Here is a 20,888-nt window from a genome sequence, read left to right as displayed (position 1 = left end):
CAAAAATAGTCAGAATTTTTAACTTGTTGCCATGTATTTACCTCTCCTAATTATCCGTAGAATCAGAAACAGCTGTCTGATAGCAACAAAGGGACATAAAAACTGTGGCTATTCAATTCTCAGTTTTTACAAGCGCAAAATAAAGAGAATTTACTGCTCACTTTGCTGAAACTCGAAATATTACTACTTTTCAGTTGTGGCAACACTGGCCCAAGGGTCAAATTGCCATTACAAGAAGATGGGAATTAAAAGTGAGCAGTGCACATTAAAGACACAAATTTACCTTCAGTAAATCTCCAATATCAGGATCATGATTTACAGTAGCTGCGACGTCTGTAATGAACTTCACAATCCTCTTTGCATATATTTAAGTGGCAAATGCTTTCCCAACCAATATGCATACCCTTGGAACAAAGCTCTTTATTCTATCTTCTGCATCCATTTCTTTCATTTTCTTGTAGCGGTAAACGATTCCAAGGATATTTAGCAGTTGCCGCTTATATTCATGATTCGTCCCCTGGATACAATACGTGGCATATCTGGCATGACGAGAAGACCAGTAAATCAAACTTGACTACTCAGTAACTTGTGTCCACAGTGCTCACAACTAGAAGTCTAGAATATAACACCAAAGGACACTTCAATATAAAAATATATAACTACATACTCAATTTAAACCATGAACACCCCACACGTTTGGGCCTGCAATACACAAACCCTCGAAAGGTAATAATAGAAAGCATAGGCTACCGAGTACTCAACTGTAGCCATATCTCATCAGACTTATTTTGTTATCGATATAGAGGAGCACTATTAGCGTGATGCATACTCTGAGATGATTTAAACACGAGTTGTTCTATGAGTACTAGCCGTCTATTCACGAAGATCTAACGGTTTAGAGGCCGCGTAACACACTGTGCACTGCTCGGTTTTGTAGAGCAGTAATTTAGGAACATTTACTTTTTTAGTCCACCGACGCTCCCGCACGGCCCACACCCGACAGCTTCTCGTTTTGTTCATCTTCCTCTTCTTCTCCCGTTCCCACGCAGTCGCCGCCAGGTCTAGGTTTCCGGCCGTCGTCTCCCACCCTAGTCGTCACCGCTGTTCTGGAACCAACCGAGCCGACCATGGCGAGCGGCCTGGCCGCGGTGCTCCGGGAGGCGGCCACCAAATGAAGAGTTTAGTTGCTGTTTCGGACATTGACACGGTTTCCAACCTTCCAACATAAACCTTTGACGATAATTTTCTATTTACATGAAAATACAATGAGAATAACGTACTTTTCATGACAAATCTAGCTATGACATTTGGATACGACGAACCAATTTTTATTATTAGTATATTACCAATCAAAATTAACAAATGTTTGAACGACAACACGCAGTAACTACTAACTAGATACAGTTTAGCCTTTGAATCACTTGTATTTTGAGTTATGCTTTGTACTCAAATGAAAAATGTAGGTAAAATGCAGACCTTTTCAGCATTTAGATGTGCATGTGCTTGATTGGCCTTGGCATGATCTCCAGCATTAAAAGCCCCTAAGTCAAAATCTTGTGATGGTACTGTTTTTGACCAAAGACGAAGATTATTAGAGCAACTCCACTTGGCCCCCCTAAAGGCACCCTAAACGGGCTTGGGGGGTGCCAGCGCCCAAAAACCCACCCAGCCGGCCTCCCCAATTATTTTTTTCATCCGGCGCGGCCCAAAAAGTTATCTGGCCCTCTCCGGCCGAACCGAGCCCATGGGGGGAGGGGGGGGGGGCGAGCGGGAGCCGGCGCAACGCGTTATTGCGGCAGCCCGCCTTGTCAGCAACCAATTAAGCGACTCACCGGCCCCTCCTCGGCTCCCGAGTGGAAATTAATGGCGGGAGCTATGTTCACACGCCCGCCGGTTTGCATTCCGGCAATATAAAAAGGGGCGAGCATCGGCATTCTTCGCTGCGCCTCCTCTCCTCCCAAACCCTCCCTCTCTCTCTCTCGCCCTAACCGTACCGCCGATGAGTCCATGGCTACCGGCGACGAGCAGTGGCGCCGGGCGACGCTCACGCTCGAGGAGGCCGAGGCCCTCCACGAGCGCGAGTACCCGGCCCCGCCCGATTGCCGGCTGCCGGTGCACTGGACGCTGTCCATCAGCGATCACACCTGCCTGGAGACTCCTCCACCACCCCCACCGGCACCAGCGGTAAGGCACCGGTACGGCGGCTCCGGCGCCCCCCGCTCCCCCGGCTCCGGCTCTTCCCGCAGCGCCACCTCGCCGACGCTGCGCATCAAAGAGGAGCCGAGGGCGTCTTCTTCCCGCCGACGGGGGCCGAAGCCGCCTCACGGCCCCCTCCGCCCCGTCCGGCCAAAGCCGGAGCCACATTGGGCGCCGGCGCCGGAGTATGAGCAAGTGGCGCTCGAATGGCGCCAGGAGGACAACCCCGAGGAGTTCCTGGGGCTGCGGGTGGCGGAGCGCGCCAGCGAGCGCGAGGCCGAGGAGGTAAAATACCTCGGCCTCGCCATTGTGACAGCAGTAGTAGCCACAGAACACACTGCCGGACGGCTGTTCCTGGCAAGGGAACCTGTGGTTGTGGTGAGGCTCGTCTTTATAACCTTTATCAGCTAGTTTTCCCTTGGTCGCCAGTTTCCAGGCAGTGTTAATGAGTGATTTGATGGGTTTACAGAACCTACCTCGAACACTCTTCTTCGGAAGTAGTGAATCGAAGTAGTACACCACGGACCAAGGCAAACAAATGAGTATTGTCACCCAATGGTCTTTGTTTTCAAAAGAATCAAACTTTAGTATCTAAGGGTGTATAAGAAAGACTGAATTAGAAAAAACAAACGGTCCATATATAAAATTGAACTTACTCCAAATTAAGGAAGAAGAGGATGAAGTCGTCGTCCGCGTATTTCTCGAGACATGCCACCAAGTATTTAGATGCCATGGTTCTTGAGGCATCCTTTTCTGACTCAAGACCGATGTCACCGTAGTTGAACATCACGGGGTCTAGAATGGCTACTTTTTTGACCTCCAATCGCCGCAGTTCTCTTATTTGGTAGGCAGATCACAGCCTTAAGAGGTTGATATCAAGCTTTTGGCGGTTGAAGAGGTGGAACAGTTCGTTGAACTCCACACCAAAGGTGATAGGATGTTCCTGAATCTTCCCGGTTTCTTGGTCAAAGAAGCCATAGTCTTTTGGGATTCTAACATTGATCTGTTGGTCATGCTGTTGAGAACCAGCTGATGCTTGCATGTAGAACTAATGAAGCTCTTGCATCTCTCTGGACACGGCACGCAGGGAATCTTCGGTGACCATCGGTCTTCCAGGATAGTAAAGAAGCACCCGGTCGAACTCCCTAGCCACGAAATTGGATCCGTCTTCGAATCTCTGGCCTTGATATGGGTTCTTGATGAGAATGTTAGGCCTATTGTCCTCCCAGACTCCAGTTATGTCAGGCACATGGTGCATCTCATCTTGAGTGACATTGGAGGACTCCTTGATCTTGCCGCCGCGCCCCGTCTTTTTATGCCTCCTCTTACTGTCCCATGCCTTCTGCTCCTCTGCCTTGTACTTGTCATCGATCTTGCGGCCACCCATGGACTCAGCGGCACACAAGAGAGAGAAGGTGGGAGGGACGCTTCTAGCCTGTGCCGACCCTGTGGTCTGGCTATCTTTGAGCTGTGCAGGCATCGACATTGCCCGCTCTTCATCTCCGCCGGCATCGACAGGAGGAAGTATCCCAGGGGAAAGGCCGAGCGGCGAATGAGAAGTACCTTTGTGGGCGGAGGGAGATGGAGTCATAGAGGGCCGACGCTGGTTGTAGAGAGATACCAAGCTCCTAGGCCACATAATCCGGTAGTTTGGACAACCGCCTAAGATTTCCAAGCCTTCCTCCGGAGATAGCGGGATAGCATAATCCTGATGCTCCTCGACGACGGAGTCCACCATCACACTCACTTGTGCGTCGTTCATGAGAATGCCGTGCACCAGTGGCGGTGATTGTTTGGGCATCAGGCGGCCAATGGCGTCTACAGGCTTCCCAGGCTTGTCAACGTGGATACGACACTTCACCGGTAAGGAGTATGTGTGTAAGATCTTTATTCATGAAGGTAAGGAGTAAAAAAAAGTTCGAAAAGATTGCTTACAAGGATGTTGTCGCTCGGATCGTTATCCCAGATGCCCTTGCTTGGGGAAGGTTGGCTAGCGGGGGGGGGGGGGGGGTTGTCCATGCAAGGAGCCGGGCTGTAACCTGGGGTGTAGGTGTCATCTTCGTCCATATGTGTGTCGGAGGCGGCACTGCTCTTCAGCGGGGTGCTCTTTCGCGGGGGAAGAGGAGGAAGGAGGTTTCTCAAACCTTCCACTCCTCCCCCGAGTATGGCGCCAAGGACGGCGTGGTCTTTGGCCAATGCCGACACCAAATGATGGACGGCTTGCACTGCATATTCCCGCGACACCTCTTGAGACACGATAGATGCCTGCTCTCGCGCCTCCGCCTTAGCTTGTTCTATTATCTCAGAAGAAGCGGGGAGCTTTTTCTAGACCCTGCTTTGCTTCGGAGCAGGCGGGAAATAATCATCCCAGCAGGCCCCTTCGCCTTCTCCTAGAACACGGCCCGTGTGTTCCGCCTTTTGCAAGCTGGCGGTCACAGCCGACTCCCACCTCTTGCTCTGCACGGAGTTGTCAGAGGTTTCTGACCTCTTGCTCTCCTCCCATTTGTGGGCATTTTCCTGTTATCATATAAGACATGACGTGAGTCTATATGGATCAGGAGTGTCATAATTAACGCCGAAAACAACTAAATGCACGTGAACCCTTATCGTAAAAATTTTAACAGGCGGCTGCATTGGCTCAATGCCCGCCCACTCCTCGGGTGTCATGTGCTGACGTGCATATTTTCTAGCACGTTGGTCCTCCAGCATGTGATGCACTGGAGGCACCCTGCCTGCCGCCTCGAGAATTCGGTCCTGCTTGCGCCAGACCTTTTTCTTCCTCTCTTTCCCTGCACTCCCTAGCCTATGGTTCAAGGGCTTCCTCGTGCGCAACGCCCTCATGCGTTCACTCTTCGCAATGAAGGCAGGGTCAGACGATTCCTTCTTGAACTTTTCCCATTCGGCACCATCAGTTACCGACGGCCATTTCTTCTTGATGATCTCGTAGAGTTTGTCCATCCACTTTCTAGCAGTGGTTTTCCAATTAGCAAGTCCATTGCGGACTGCTATGTTGACGGTCGCTAGGAATCGCTCGCGCCACTCGTTGATGACTTGGAACCTCCTTGCAACGTCCGCGATGCACGTGTTTCTAATGACTTGGGAGAACACACGCGAGAAAGATCGGGAGGGAGAGAGAGCTCGTAAGCGAGAGGGAAACTCCGGGCGACGATGAGGAGGCCGCATTTTGGCCGGCGGCCGCGGAGGTCAAAAATTTGAAATTGGGGAACTTCGGAGAGAAATTGGAGGCCGGCGAGAGAGATCGGGAGGGAGAGGGAAGCTTCGGGGTCGAGAATCGGAGCTCGCCGGTCCCGCCGGCCATGGAGGCGACGTCGCTAGCGCGGGGGGGGGGGGGGGGAGAGAGGAGGAAGGGGGAGGGTGGAGGGGCTACCTGGGGGCTCGCCGGCGGCCATGGCGCCGTCGGGCAGCACCTCGCCGTCGCCGGAAGTGAAGGGGCCGCAGCTGGTCCGTTACGACGCGCGACGCGACCAGCTGCGGCTCTGCCCAGTCTATTTAAACCGCGACGATTATCAGTGTCGGTCGGGGTTCGGGCGACCGTTACTGATAATCGTGGGCACATCAGTAACGGTCGCTCGAGGACGACCGTTACTGATGAATGGTTCATCAGTGGCGGTCGCTTCTTAACCGACCGCCACTGATGTAACTCGCGACCTATGATTGTTCATCAGTGGCGGTCGCCTCGTGCGACCGCCACTGATGTATGGCTGGGCGGGGACGGGCAGAGCCCGCTCTGTTCATAATTAACGGTCGCGCCGGACCCGTTACTGATGTGCCGTTGCATATAGACCGTTTTTGTAGTAGTGTCCCTCTGTCCCTAATTAATTGGCGCCAGTCTTTTTGCAAAGAAACCCCTGTAAATTTCCGAAATAAATCTGCAGCCCATATCTTCATTTAAACGTGGACTGCGCGTTAATTTCGAAAATTTACAGCGGGGACTGCAGGTTTATTTCGGAAATTTACAGGGTTTTTTTTTGCAAAAAAGCCGGCGCAAACTAATTAGGGACGGAGGGAGTACCTGTTTCATCCATCAATAAAGCCAGATTGTTGTTTTTTAAAAAAAATTCTAAATTCGTGGATGTTTAAAAAATCTATACCTATCTAAAAAACGGACCGTTCTCTTCACCGTCGTCTGTCAAACTTTCTCTAAAAAATACGGACCGTTCCCTTCACCGCCGTCTGTCAAACTTCCCAAAAAAATTTTGGCCCCCCAAGATTGCATGTATATTAGGCCTACTAAGCCGGCTGGCCCGTTACCTGCACCGAATTGGACTGGAAATCCGCGAGAAAATCCATCGCCAGCGGGATTGTTACGAGAATCGGGCAACAACTTCGAATCTGACGAGAAAAAGACCGCTCCGCCGAAACACTACAAGAGTCGGAAGATGAGACCCGATCGAGCACCCATCGAGCAAGGAATCGAAGCAACGACCTCTCTGTCTCCCACACGCGGCCACAATTAGTCCCCTCTTCCATTTCCCAGCCACGACCGTCTCCTCCTATGACTAAATTACACGAGAAGATGATGAATTGTCAGAAAAAGCTGATGAGACAGACTGCGAGAGAGAATGGTGGCGGCGCCTAGGGCTTAGTAGAGAAACGAGAGATGGCCGAGTGTAGAATTCGAGATGGGAGAAGGCGCCTCGATACCTTTCTTCTGTGAGCCTGACGGAGCAAGAGAGATGGCCAAATAGGCCAAGTTGATGGGTCATCGAGTTAGGGATACTGGGCCAATTTTGCACTTGGTCTTTATTTATTTTTCTACAACAGGGTTCATCCGTTAATCCTTATTGCATCAAAGAATCCTTATAGTCATACTCAAGAAAATAATCAAATGTCTATACTCATAAACGAACATCCAGCTGCCAAAACATAAATTTGCTGCCCCTTCTATCTCTTTGTTTTAACGGCTGAAGTGAAATAGTGGAGAGAACTAAAAAATTAAGTGATTTCGTCTAAAAACTTCTTTGACCAGATGATGTTATATAATTTTCAGAAGAAAGTGTATTGTTCTATTTTGAGAGACTGGAGTATAGAGACACAATGTTCGGAAGAAACCTTTTTTTAAACGGATATTTGGTGATCGTTAAAGCAGATCAAAGAGAGATTTTGATGCATGTTTTTTGATATATCATTTTATTTTGTTGTTCCGTTGCAACGCACGGTCATTTCAGCTAGTAAATTAAAAAATTCCACGCTCCGTGGAGGCGGCGGATCGGGGATTCTGTCCCCTGACAGAGGCCTAGCGTCCCCCGGTGAAATCGGTTCCAAATTACTCAAAATTTTGTTGAAAGTCTGCTTCCACCGTGCTATCTCAGCCGTTCAAAACTGAAAAGGAACCATTTTGAATGAATCTCTACTGCTAGTCAGGAAGCATAGATTACCAGGTGCCAAACTCCAAGGTTGCGTGTAATATCTGTTTGAGAACGCGTGCAGGGAGCCTGAAAACTTAATTCGGATGGTCTTCTTTCGAGGAAACGGAAAACAGGAATGCGCCAAACCTTTATAAGAGCTAGGATAAGTAGAGCACCGCTCAAAGAGAACAGGAAGCGTAAACTGAAGAATACGCTTAACCTTTATATAGACCGGCCGGCCCGAGTAGTATGACTTGACTTGCGAGTTTTGGGCGAGCCTCTCATACTCTCATACCCGAAAGTGCCCAGTAGCCTTCAAAAAAAAAAGTGCCCAGTAGATCTAGGTTTTCCTCCTCTCTCAAAGAAATCCAGGTTTTCCCCACCAGTAGCAGCGCGGCGACGGCGACGGCGGCAGGACGATCGGCGTCTCCGGCTTCCCGAGATGGATGTGGATTCGGAGGAGGTGGGGAGAAAGAGAGAAACCTACCACGGGAGCGAGATGGCTGGGGGGAGTAGGATAACGTCCAGGAAGATCACGGGGACCAAGTGGCCAATAATTGAGAGGATGGATGCATCGGCGAAGGTATCACGAGAGAAGTATATGAAGCGACTGGTGGCCAAGTGGAATGCGGAGAACCCCGATGCGGCGCCGCTTGTGCTGGAAGAGCTCACGGAGCAGCAGCGGACCTCTCTGAAAGAAGAAGATTTGGCCAGGGAGTTTGTGCTTGTCGAGGCGTACGTGGCCAGCAGGATGGAGGAATATTCGAGAGTGGAGGAATTGGATCCGAACCAAGACAACGACGACCGGGTATACCAAGAGGATCGAGAGCGCTGGGAGCGGAAATGGGCCAAAGAGTTTGGCTCCTTCGGGGACAAGAGTAAGTTCTGTTCTTTCTCTCAGCCCATCTCGATGGTTTCCTCTGATTGTATTGTCGATCGGTCGATGCTCCTACCACATGCGTAGGTTGATTGAGTTAAAATTGATTATTCTATTGGTTTCGCCCTTGATTCAGATAGATATAGTTGGGACGTAATCTTTAGGGGAAATTTGCTGGGAAACACCGTTATTTTGTGGCCTTTGCCAAAACACACCGTCGGAATGTGTTTTGCCCAGGACCATTATAATTTTGTGGACATTTGCTAGAACACACTGCATCGACTAAAATTGACAATTCGCCATTTTCACTTGGGCGACAACCATCTTAAATACGATTTTGAACACTTTTTTCCTTTGTACGAATCGATATTTGACATCTACTAGGGTTCGCTGTTGGTTGAGGTGGGCATTCGTCCCCTATGTTGCTGCACTCTGCAGGATAGGAAAATGTTTCGAAAGAAGAGTTTGAAAAATTCTAGACACATTTGCTAAAGGGCAGAATGATAATTCAATGTGAAAAAAAGTCAAACTTTCCGTTTGGGACCATACAATGTGTTCTGCCAAATGTCCACGAAATTGTAATGGTACTGGGCAAAGACACGTTCCGGCGGTGTGTTTCGGCAAAGGCCACGAAATAACGATGTCCTCCAGCCAATTTTCCCTAATCTTTACTACTTATAAAGTTTGGAGTTGGTGGTCGTCAAGTCACTTCTTTCTAACCTAAATTGTACAAACCCATGAGTTACATAGTATCTGTTGTTGACTTTTCTCTCCAATGTTTGGGTTCAGAGTACAAATTCAGCAAAATCTATTATCAGGCTTACATTGGTTCATAAGCTGACTACCATGTTTTTTCAGTTATAAATTTTCTTTTCTTGATATTCCGTAGCAGAGCACGGGCACAAAGCTAGTCAAATTAAAATTGATGGTTCAATTTGTTTCGCCCTCTGCCTAGACAGATAGATAGATAGATAGATATAGACAAATAGATAGATAGAGCTGGGACGTAATTGGCTCAAAATTTCCTGGCACTACATGCCTCTTAGGTTAATTATCTATCTACGAAATTGAGATGTTCTGTCACTGCAGTGCAGCTCAGATCCCTGCCATGTGCTTCACGGATGATCCCATGTTCCACATCACCCGTGACCTGCCTAGTATGCAGATCTTTTCAATCAAAGTCAAGGAAGTACATGAGAATTTACAATGGCCGCTGGATGTTTATGGTATCATTGCTGTGCGGGATGACATCGATCACAATCGCAATGTCATCTTTGAGCGCACAAGGGACAACTGTCAAACCCTCAACGAGCAGGTACATATCCCTTATCATTCATTATATATTATCCGTCTTGCTGTGCAACATAATCTGTTTTATTATTGTCCTCTGTTATTACCATATTGTATTTGTGTGTACGATGTGGCTGTCATGCTGTTTACTTCACAGCACTTGGTTAACCTGTTTAATTCAATAAATGAATATCACTAATGAACTCCTACAAGATAATGGGCTATACATGATACCTTGAACTTGTTGCTTGTTACAAATATCATAATTCTAGGCTATAACTTATCTTAAATTAGAGACGTTTATGTAAAAGTCATGCCATGTGTTTGACTACAGAACACAAAAGAAATTAAAAAGCCTATTTTGTGTCCCCCAATCTGTTAGATAAGAGTGTTTTATTTCACTTAATTGATAGTTTCTGGCTTTCCATGTGTGATTTGGCTGCCTGATGTATTAGAGCAACTCCAGCAAAATCCCTAAATTTGAGTCCCCACATTCCTATATGGTGATCCCATATAAAAGATTCTTCTCCAAAATTTGTGTTTCCTCCAGCAGAGTCTCTATCTCACTCCCCATATTTCACTCTTCTATTTAACTTAATTTTCAAAACGTTCACATTTCAAACGACTTATTCATATAATTTAAATCAGATCATTTTATTTTATAATATTAAGATAAACCATAATATTATAATTTGATCGGCAGAGTTTTTTCCGTTTCTCCTCTCTCTCTCTCTCTACCCTTCTCTCATTCTCTCTGTTCTCTCCGTACATGCTCACCCCGATGCCCAAAATTGACTGCCAGCCGCCCGTCTGTCTCAGGCTGCCAGCCCTCATTCCCAACGCCGCCGGCCGCCCGTCCGCGCCATGCCACTGGCCCTCCCAATCCCCAACACCGCCGCCACAGCCAGCCTCGGGCGCCGCAGTCATCACCTCCCCATCTCCTTGTCTGTCGCCTTCCTATGCCCCCACCATCTCTCATGCAGGCACGCTCCCGCGACGACCCCATCACCCGTGCCATCTCTTGTCCAGAAGCTCGACGCCAGATCCAGCTGCGCCCTGACGCTCCGTTCCTAAGATGCATCTGCTCTCGTACCATTGGCGGGATGGAAAGCTCCATAGATGGTAGTTGGTGGATGGGGAGGCCCAAGCGAGCCCCCCAGATATGGGGAGTCCCGGAGGCGATTTGGGGGGCGGCCAGGTTTGGGGATCTAGATGGGGTGTCTGCTGGAGACATTTTTTCGTCAAAAATCCTCAAATATAGCTATGGGGAGTGGTTTAGAGTGTCTGCTGGAGTTGCTCGTAGGAATGTTTTAACTTTTATCAAAACACAGATGTTTTAGCAATGGTTTGCGTTAATCTGCTTTGCGCTGTATATCAGACCTCAACAACAACAACAGTTCACCCTTTTTTTTGTGTTACTAATACATTTAGGCTAATACTTTCTGCTACATTTGTCTTATACCCCTCACATTGTTTTATATTATGCACTTCTGCCTTCTCAAAATATAAGATGCTCTAGTTTTGTCCTAACTTCCAAGTCAACTTTCTTGAATGTTGGAACAGAGGCAGTAATTTGTAGACATGACATGTGTCAATGTGCTCTGAGCTTCATCTGCATGCCTCAACCACAGCAGATGTTTATATTTTATGTTATTATTGTGCATTTTTTTTCTAATATTTCTGCTATAGTTGTCTTATGCACCTCACATCATTTATGCTACGTGCTTAAAATTCAATATATACTCAAGCAGTGGTGTCGGTGTGTTGCATGCAGGATCCATATTTAGTACTGACAGGTCCTGCTCGTGCTCCTGTGATATTGTTTGAGCCTGTACGTTTGGATGTCATGCTGAAGGTTAAGTGCACTGAGGAATCCGAGGACAAAGATCTAAGCCTCCTTGTCAGACGCTACGAGTGCTGCGAATCCATCAATTATCAGGCGAGTCATGGAGAGCTCGTTGCCAATTCGTGTGCGAGCAGCAAGAAATTTAAAAGCAAGCTCAGCACATTGGAGCTGACGTGTGGCATCGTAGTCTCATCTGTTGAGGCCACGATCAGTGTTCGTATTGTTGAAGGGTCATGGCCAGATGGATTCAGCGGGCGGTTCACTGCCTTTACTGCTTGTGTCAGTCATATGAAGGTGCTGCTGTTAAACTCTGGAGATGGGAATGTGCTTGTTTCTGCTGATGGCACCATTGAGCTCTCAAGACGTGTGCTTTCTGTTGAAAGCTTTGGGGAGCTGACAATCTGTGCAGCAGCATGCGGAGGTAGCAAAGAAGTTGAACGTGAGCTGTTTTTTAAACCTCTGAAATCTGGTAGGAGCGCTCAAGTGCTCAACATTGGAGCTTGTAAAATGGAAATCACCGTTGCCTGGTCTCTCTTCCCATTAAGCTATCCCACTAGACGTATTCATTCAAGCAAGAATGGGTGAGGCAATCAAAGTTGGGTGATGTGATAGCCGGTGGTATCTAATAGTAACCAATCTATTGTGTCAAGTATGTAGGAAGTTTTATTAACTCAATGATTGTGGCTGTTGCTGCTGGAATGAAGTGAACTTGTACTAGTATGAAGTATATGTGCTTTTGTGCTAATTAATGATGATATCTGGAAGTATTTTGAATATTGTTGCATGCGTGAAAAGAAGTTAAATTCGCTTTCTTAAACAACTCACTCATGTGCTGATTACCTTTATAAGTTCGGAATTCAAAATGATCTGCATTCAAAGTCCGTAATAAGTCAAAATGGCCAATCATACGGGATCAATTTTCTGTTTTACATCTCAGCCATTCAAAAATCCAACTTTATACGTGGGTAGTCTCAAAAGCACAAGGAACTAATTTGGTTGGTTCTTGGGAAACAAAGCTCACTAAAAAATGACTCGATTAGTCGCCTCGGTTAGCAGAAACAGACGAAAAACCAAGAGTCGCGTGAGTCAACAGAAATTGAAGCATGTTCCGTGGGGTCCACCACCTAGACCGAACACCAATCCCCCCCCACTCACCGTTCCCCTTTCACTGTCCAGCCCCGCCCCTCTCTCGCTCTCTTCTTTCTTCTCGTCTGCGCCGTCGCCGGTCGGATGAGCTAGGTTTTGCTCTTCTCGGCCGGGGCCGGAGTAATCAAGGCCAGTCCTCTGAACAGATAAATGCAGAGCACCTAACATCCTATTTGCTATTTCATCCCTTGGTCGTTTGCTAACCCAACAAGGGTTTTGTTTTTTTGCTCCAGTCTCTATCAACTGTGGGTGGCGCGTGGAGTGGAGATCCAGTATAAGATCAAGATGCCCCTCCCCCACGGTCCCTGGCAGGCGAGTCTGGAGGTATAACTAATTAGCGCGCATGTTTGGTTCTGGTCTGAGTGCAATTGATTATGATTGTTGCTGTAGACTAGTAAATTGGTGGTTGGCCACACACTTAAAAATATGTGCAAATATCCTCTTCACCGATTTGCTCATGTATTAATTTGATACTTTCATACATAATAAGTGTCTTTGTTTTAGGTAGTCATGGTATAGAGTAACATAAAATGGTAACATGTATATATGTTAGTAGTCTATATTTATTACTATGTCAACAGCAGGAGTAACATAATTTGTAGTACACAGAAACCTTATTAATTGTATAGACTCGTTCTATCTTGAAAATTGTGCTGTGATGGTAACATATTTAGTTACCACCTCCATCTCTTTCTTTATTAATTACCATATCATGTCACCAAAATGCCTAATTGGCATCTATGTTACTCTCTCCGTTCCATATTTTTTGTCAAAATTATGGAACGGAGGTAATACTATCTAAGTTACTTCAAATATGAGTAGTCTTAGTACAATTTTGTATTAAAGTTGTACTAAATCAAAGACACTTCACCAAATTGCTCATGTATTACTCCATCCGATTCATAATAAGTGTCTTTGATTTAGTACAAAATCAAAGACAAATAAATGTATTTTTGGGTTTAAAAGTTGTCCACAAAAGAGTGTATTTCTCACTTTCCAAAGAACTTTAGATTAAGAAAAAATTGATTCTCTCTCATTACACGAAAGCCAAACCCAATAACACTTATTTATGCACTTAGCTCATTGGAGGTGGAAGAATTAAAGAAGAAAGAGATGATGGTTGGCATCTTCCCAATGCATTTTCTAGCTCAATGCTTAATTTTCTTGAAAAACATCAAATGTACACTCTTTCGTGGACGGAGGGAGTAGAGTGTTTTTGGTTCTTGTCCAAATTTGCCGTACCAAAATTTTGACAAGCTATGCTATTTTTTGTTTGGTTTGTAGCTAAAAATTTGGTTGCCAAAGAAACCTTGACAACCACCCCACATCTTTCTTCACAAATTTTGCAAACTTTTTGATAAACCATGTGCCAATAAATCGCTGCACCAATATTTGGCTAGCCAATGGTTGACGAAAATTGGTAGGGCATAGATGGGCAAGAAGCAAGCACAACCTATAGGGATTAGTACATTTTTCCTAGAATTTGGTCAAAGTTAAAAAAAAATCTACTCCCTCCGATCCTAAATTGTTGTCGAAATATTACATGTATCTAGACGCTTTTTAAAAGTAGATACATCCATATTTGGGTAAATTTACTTAAAGACTAGAACATCTTACTACTCCCTCCGTCCAACAAAAAATGTCTCAAGTTTGTCAAAAATTGGATGTATTTAAACATGACTTAGTATATAGATGCATTCAAATTTAGTCAAAGTTGAGACATCTTTTGTTGAACGGAGGAAGTACTATTTTTTACCACATGTCGCACGATTTAATAAAAAGTAAATTATTGTCTTTTATCAATCACGTTTCCGTTTTTACACAGCACATACCTGTGATACAATTCAATATTCGTGGAGGACTTGAGGAGTATGAACGTGTGATGAGATTGAAAAAGATAAGGGAGATTAGGATTGGGCTCGCCGTCTTCCGAGATGCTCCCGTTACACCGAAGCCACACCCTCAAGGTGGTCTTAGGGCCTGTTTGGTACAGCTCCACTTCACAGCTTCACCACTGAAGCTGGTGAAGTTGTCCCAAACGCTCTAAACTTCACGTCCTAGGTGAAGTGGAGCAGTATATTTCTCTAGTTCATTTTACTGGAGTCAAGAAAGAGGTGTTTCACCTACTCCACTTCACCTAAATTTGGAGTAATTTACCCACCAATGCCATTAGTGATTCCTGAACCGTTATCTCCTCAGCCCCAGGCCCGACACCTCCTCGTCTCCCTCGCATCCATCGACAGGAGTTCCCCCATGACGACTTGATTCCAACCCTAGCTGACCCGGCCGCCGCGCGCATCTCCGGCGCTCCCGTCAGGATCCATCTCTGGCGAGCCCGAACTCGTTCTCCGGCCGCCCTCGCTCGCTCGCCCCTCCAAGTGATTCCACCGCCACGGGGATTCGTCGCCTCCACGGAGGTAAGAACTTCGTCGTCCCCCTCCACCAGACCCTAGTCGCCGATCCCACTTCTAGGACCCCTAACCTCTGCTATTCCCCAATTTTCCAGGACATTGCCGCTGTGAACAAGGCTTTCTTCCCAGCCTCTGATTCTTCTTCTCCATCAATTGCGCCTGGAATTAGAAGGTAAAGGCATTGTTCTTTTGTTTCCTCTTACCTGTTTCTCTCATCCCCTCATGTATGTTGTGTGCATGAATTTGTTTGGTCTTGTACGTATATCACAAGTAGAAATATTACCAAATTGTTGTATGCCCAGATTGGTAATACAAATATATATATGTGTTCATTTTCTTACCCATTAGATGGTGCACTGAATAACTCTATTTGATAGTTTATTTGAAGAATGGCCGCCATCAATTGGAATGATGATAATACTAGAATTATCACTGAGTTGTTTGCCGACCAAGCTCACCGTGGAAATCGTCCAAATAGCCACTTGAATAATGTTTCATATGAGGAGATTTCCCAGAGGTTTAAAGATAAAACCGGCATTGAGTTAAAGAAGACTCAGATCAAGAATAAATGGAATAAATTGAAGAACAAGTATGGCATATGGAAAAAGTTGTTGTTGGAACAAACAAGTGCTGGCTGGGAGGGGGGAACCATCAACCAGGACGCCGAATGGTGGAGGAAAGCCAAAGTGGTAAGTGTTTTCGTTATCATTAACATGTACTTGTTGCGTTTAATTTGTTTCATTTGTGATACTTATCGATGCACTTGTTTCAATAGGACATTCCTGGTTGTGGAAGGTTTCAAAACAAAGGTATTCGTAATGGGGACAATCTGAGACTTATCTTTGAAGATATCACTAATGATGGACATAATCATTGGTGTCCTACTTCGGGAGACTTGCCCCAAGCAAGCATTGTGGAAGATGTTGTTAATCTTGATGGCGAGGATGGTATTGACATTGATGAGCTAGATGAGTCTCCGAGCAATGTAAAAGGGAAAAAAGAGAGGTGCAAAGGTTGTGGGTGACAAGTCCAAGAAGTCGAAGACATCAGGTCATGCAAGATGAGATGAAAAAGATTGGTGCTTTGGCTGAAAAGACACAATCGTCGTTGGAATCTTTTACAACGAGAAATGATACATGTTCTGTTGCTATAGTGATGGATTTGGTGATCGAATGTGGTGGAGCTTATGGTACTAATGAGCATTTTATTGGCACCGAGCTGTTTGTGAAAAGGGAGCAAAGAGAGATGTTCCTCCACATGCCAACCCCAGATATTCGTTTTGAATGGCTTAAGAGGAAGTACGAGGCAAAATATGCTCGTTAGATAGCTATTTGAATGTAATAATTCTGAAGTTATTTTGGCCGCCTATGAATCTGTAATAATTCTGAAGTTATTTTGACTAGCACTACTTTGTCCTCTATGTTTTGTATGCTGGACCATGGAAGCAAAATTTTATTGTTCTGGCATCTATCTATTTGACTATCTGTTTGTTTCCAGATTGTTGTCTATATTTTTTTAACCTTATGTATTTCTTCTACTACGCAATGTTGTCCAGGTTGTTCATTTCTTTCATCTCATTGTCCAGATTTTTGTACAGAATTATTTATTTTTGTCCAGATTGTTTTTTTATTTCATATATTATTTCTTTTTGTCCATATTGTTCATTTGTACATTTCTTGTTACTTACAGATGTCATCGGATAGCGAGAGCGATAGAAGCAATGATGATGAGGAAGAGATGATTGTTTATAATCATGTTCAAGCTCTGACTGCTATTTACCTTGCTGTGGCCAACATTGCTGTGAATTATTCTGAAACCTATCTCGATAAGGCGGACCCAAGGACCTCTATTCTCAGCGGGATGGGTTGGTTGAGGGAGACACTACAAACACCTGGAGAGACCTATAGGATGTTGCGTTTGAACAACCATGTCTTTTTTGACCTACATGACTTGCTGGTGAGAAAATATGGTCTAATCGCATCCGTACATGTGAGTAGTCATGAGTCGGTCATGATATTCCTTTGGGTTCTTGGTGGATGTGAATCAAACCGGAAAACACAAAACAGGTTCAAGCACTCAGGTGAAACCATTAGTAGGAAGTTTGATGAGGTTCTTCATTGTGTCGTAAAGATGGCGACTCATTATTTGAGACCAAAGGACCCAAATTTCCGTGCTGTCCATAAGAGGATTAGAGGTGATAAAAGGGCTTATCCTCACCTCAAGGATTGTATCGGTGCACTAGATGGTACTCATATTCGTGCATCACTTCCTGCTGATCAACAAGTGAGATACATTGGAAGGTCGGGCACTGCATCTCAGAACGTGTTGGCTATTTGTGATTTTGATATGCGCTTCATTTACGCATCTATTGGACAGCCGGGTGCTATGCAAGATACAAGTGTGCTATAAGAGTGGACCACAACATATTCCCGCATCCTCCGAAAGGTAAGCTTGTTAAACCTATGGCTAATTTCATTCGTGTCATCTTCGATGTGTTCATTAAAAGAATTATCTTGTGTTTTAGGTAAGTACTATCTAGTTGACGCCGGTTACCCTAATCGGCCAGGGTACCTTGCTCCATACAAGGGTGAGAGATATCATGTCCCTGATTTTCATAGAGGTGTGGAGCCATCTACTCCAAAGGAAAAGTTCAATAGGGTGCATTCATCTGTGCGTAATGCCATTGAGAGATCTTTTGGGGTGCTGAAAATGAAGTGGCGCGTATTGTTAAAGATGCCTAATTATTCCATGGATAAGCAAAAATTGATTGTGGCAGCTTCCATGGTGCTTCACAACTATGTGCGCGAGCACTAAAGTGGGGATCGGCATTTTCATAGGTGTGATAGAGACCCAAATTATGAGCCAACAATTTCAGAAAGGTATCAAAAGTATGCAATATCTCAGAGTGCATCCGATGGATCCACACCCAAATTGAATGATACATCTATGGATTCCTTCCGCAACAGGCTCGCCACCAATATTTCTCTAGGTTGGTAATACATAATGCAATTTGATGTGATAACAGAATGGTACTTCTGTAGTATGGTTATCGGACTAAGTCGTGAACCTATAGTGTAAGAACACTTGTTTTGATGTGACTGTTTAAAACATTTTGCGGGCTGCTCGTATGGCTTTTTAAACTGTTGTGATATGATTATTCGTGTTCAAAGCTAGGTTATCAAAATGATCAATTGATGCGGGTTCATTTTCTAAAGCAAACCAGTCGTGTGTTTGATGTATGTACACAACACGGGAAGCACACACAAAAAAGTACGTACATGCAAAAAAACGATCAGCTAGCAGCTGTATGCATCGGCCAGGTTCATCAATTCGGTCATAGCACCAATAGACGAAGCAATCTCATACATGATAATCTATCGATAGTGAAAAAAAACACTAAAAATGACAGCAAACAACGAGGGAAGGAGTAGTCTGGAGCAGGCTTGTGTGCCAAACACATTTTTAGGTGAAGTGGAGCTGAGGTGGAGTGAAGTTTAGAGGTGGAGTGGATTTTGAGTGAAGTGAAGCCCTCCCAAACAGTCCTTGGCTATCACATTGTTCGCTTTGAGGAGCCCGGTCGTCCTGGTGTCCACGTCGATTTTCTCATATGTGACCAAAACCTTTACTTGATTGCGTTCCGCCGGCGGGTCAACAATGCGTGGAGCCAATGGTATTGCTATCTTGACCAGGGAGAAAATATGCCAGGCTACTTAAACTTCAGTGTCTTGAACTTCAAAGGCAACCACACAAGAGAAACAACCATGCGTCTTGGACCAACTGCTGTGTTTCTAGAGATTTTTCATGTGCTCATCAAGCCAAGTTCCAATGATACAGCCATGAGGACTGCACTGCTACAATTTATTATATTGTTCTCCGAAGCTTCTAGGATCATGATGGTTAAGGATGACATGGAGGATAAGATAAAGTTTGATGTGCATCAAGTTGGACTAGCGAATTTGCTTTGGACGTGCATCGGGAAGTGGAAGAAAATGTGTAACTACTGCCTGTACATGAGGAACAAGGTACTTATTCAGGGTGACGAATAAGCAAAGCTACTTTCGTTTTTCTCCGAGTGTCAGCTTCACAATCTGGACGAGGTCGTCGGGCCTCAGGGTCAACTGCTGCTTATCCTGTTCAACACGGTCCACTACAGGCACTTCGGTCCGGTGGTGCCGTTCCCCGCCAACTTGGTCGACGACTTCCGTGACGAGTGATTGGCTGGCGTGTCAGTTGCATTTGATTTGTTCAAGTAAGACGCGCGCGGCCGGCGTTTCTGTATGCATTAATTCTGGGGATCTTTTGTTTAGATAATTGTACTAGATACTCACTCCAGTATGGATGGATCGATTCTCTGACTCCGTGGTGTGTATTTGTTTTATGGTCTGCTGCATGGCATTGAGCTCGTAGAGTACTATAGTCTCATGGCGCTGCTGCATGCTGTGTTTTGTGTATGCTCTGCTCTGCTCGTCCCAACAAGCTGGCCTGTGTTGCTGAGGTAGGAGCTCGATCTGCTCCTAGACTAGTAGTACAACTCCATGGTGCCAAGGCGTCGGCCGTATAGGGCCAGGAGCGCGCGGTGGTTTCTGCGGCCGCCCTTCATGCCGCACCTCTGGCCGTACGTCTCTGCAGCTTGGCCAACCCTCGGCGCGCCCCAAGCCGCCTTGCTCTCGATCCTAGTATCTCCAATTAATATTCTACCTACTGTAGTAACACGGGATCGGAACCGCTGTCCGGCCGGCTCACTCAATTGACGCCACGTACAACATGCTTCAGCTCATTCCTTTAATTGAGCATGCAAGACGCGCGCCGGCCCCCTTTCTTCTTCCTCGACGAGCAGAGCGTCAAGCGGCCGGTCAAGCCGCCAGCATGCATGCTTAACGTACAACTACGGAATGACACGCGCACACGGCGTACGTCTCCTTCAAACATGCATGGCCGGCGCACGCGTGCTCTCGGCCGGTGAGCCGGCCCCATCGTCTACGCCGACAGCATCAATGCATGTCCGCATCCTATCTTTAACTTCCGATAAATAAAGAGATGCATGGAATCCGTTGATTCGATCAATGCACACGAAGATCATGGCTATTTCTCATTTGACGAATCACATCATCCGTTGTTGGATTAAGATCTGAGCAACATTCCTACTGTCTTCTCTTTCACGTCATATCATTGGATTAAAATCCGATCCGGCGGTTCGACTTATCTCTAGCCTATATCTATCACCAACTTGCTACTGCTACGGGCTAGCTGGCGATGCTACGGCGATGGACATCCGGATCGAGATGGTGACGACGCGACGTACCATGTTCAGAATAAATAAAAATCCATTGCGGCAACTGTATGGAATCAGATCAATTGGGCGTACTTGTTCATCAGTGAATCAGTGATCATGGTTTCAGTCTAGACCGGCCGGGAAGACGGGGAAAAGTGCATATATATGCAAACTATGCTTTCATATTGTCATCTCATGGCCACTTTGCTCCCCGTTTCCCTCCAGGAAAGAATTAAAATTGACGACAAATCTTTAGGGGGACCAGAATTGACCTTTTCTTTATTTATATGGTTGCCTTGCCGGTAAGAGTCTCGGACGGACGGAGCTCACAACGTCCAACCCAAGTTGGCTGGAGCTTAGTCCGGCCCATCAAGTTGTTTCAGTTTTGGAAGCGACACGGCCCACAGCCTCCGCCTGCTCCCTCCATTCCTAAAATTGTCATTGTTTTTAGTACAAATTTGCACTAAAACCACCACGAGTA

At 45.9% G+C, this 20,888-nt stretch overlaps 1 protein-coding gene across 1 annotated transcript; it reads left to right on the top strand.

Annotated features, from left to right (window-relative positions):
• The first annotated feature begins 7,817 nt into the window (after positions 1-7,817).
• Positions 7,818-12,354, top strand: LOC100846040. The gene is made up of 3 exons (XM_003559358.4): positions 7,818-8,443; positions 9,537-9,757; positions 11,507-12,354. Exons 1-3 carry the CDS (start codon positions 8,008-8,010, stop codon positions 12,161-12,163), a joined length of 1,314 nt encoding a protein of 437 aa, XP_003559406.1. The 5' UTR covers positions 7,818-8,007; the 3' UTR covers positions 12,164-12,354.
• The last annotated feature ends 8,534 nt before the right edge of the window (positions 12,355-20,888 follow it).

This window comes from Brachypodium distachyon, chromosome 1 (assembly GCF_000005505.3).
Source record: "Brachypodium distachyon strain Bd21 chromosome 1, Brachypodium_distachyon_v3.0, whole genome shotgun sequence".
In the NCBI taxonomy this organism is placed as follows: Eukaryota; Viridiplantae; Streptophyta; class Magnoliopsida; order Poales; family Poaceae; genus Brachypodium; species Brachypodium distachyon.
This window is presented reverse-complemented; position numbering and strand designations above follow the sequence as displayed.

Coding starts and splice junctions, on each gene's coding strand:
- LOC100846040 (XM_003559358.4), top strand. CDS start 8,008: ATGGATGTGGATTCGGAGGAGGTGGGGAGAAAGAGAGAAACCTACCAC. Junction 8,444..9,536: donor TGGCTCCTTCGGGGACAAGA/GTAAGTTCTGTT, acceptor ACTGCAGTGCAG/CTCAGATCCCTGCCATGTGC. Junction 9,758..11,506: donor GTCAAACCCTCAACGAGCAG/GTACATATCCCT, acceptor TGTTGCATGCAG/GATCCATATTTAGTACTGAC.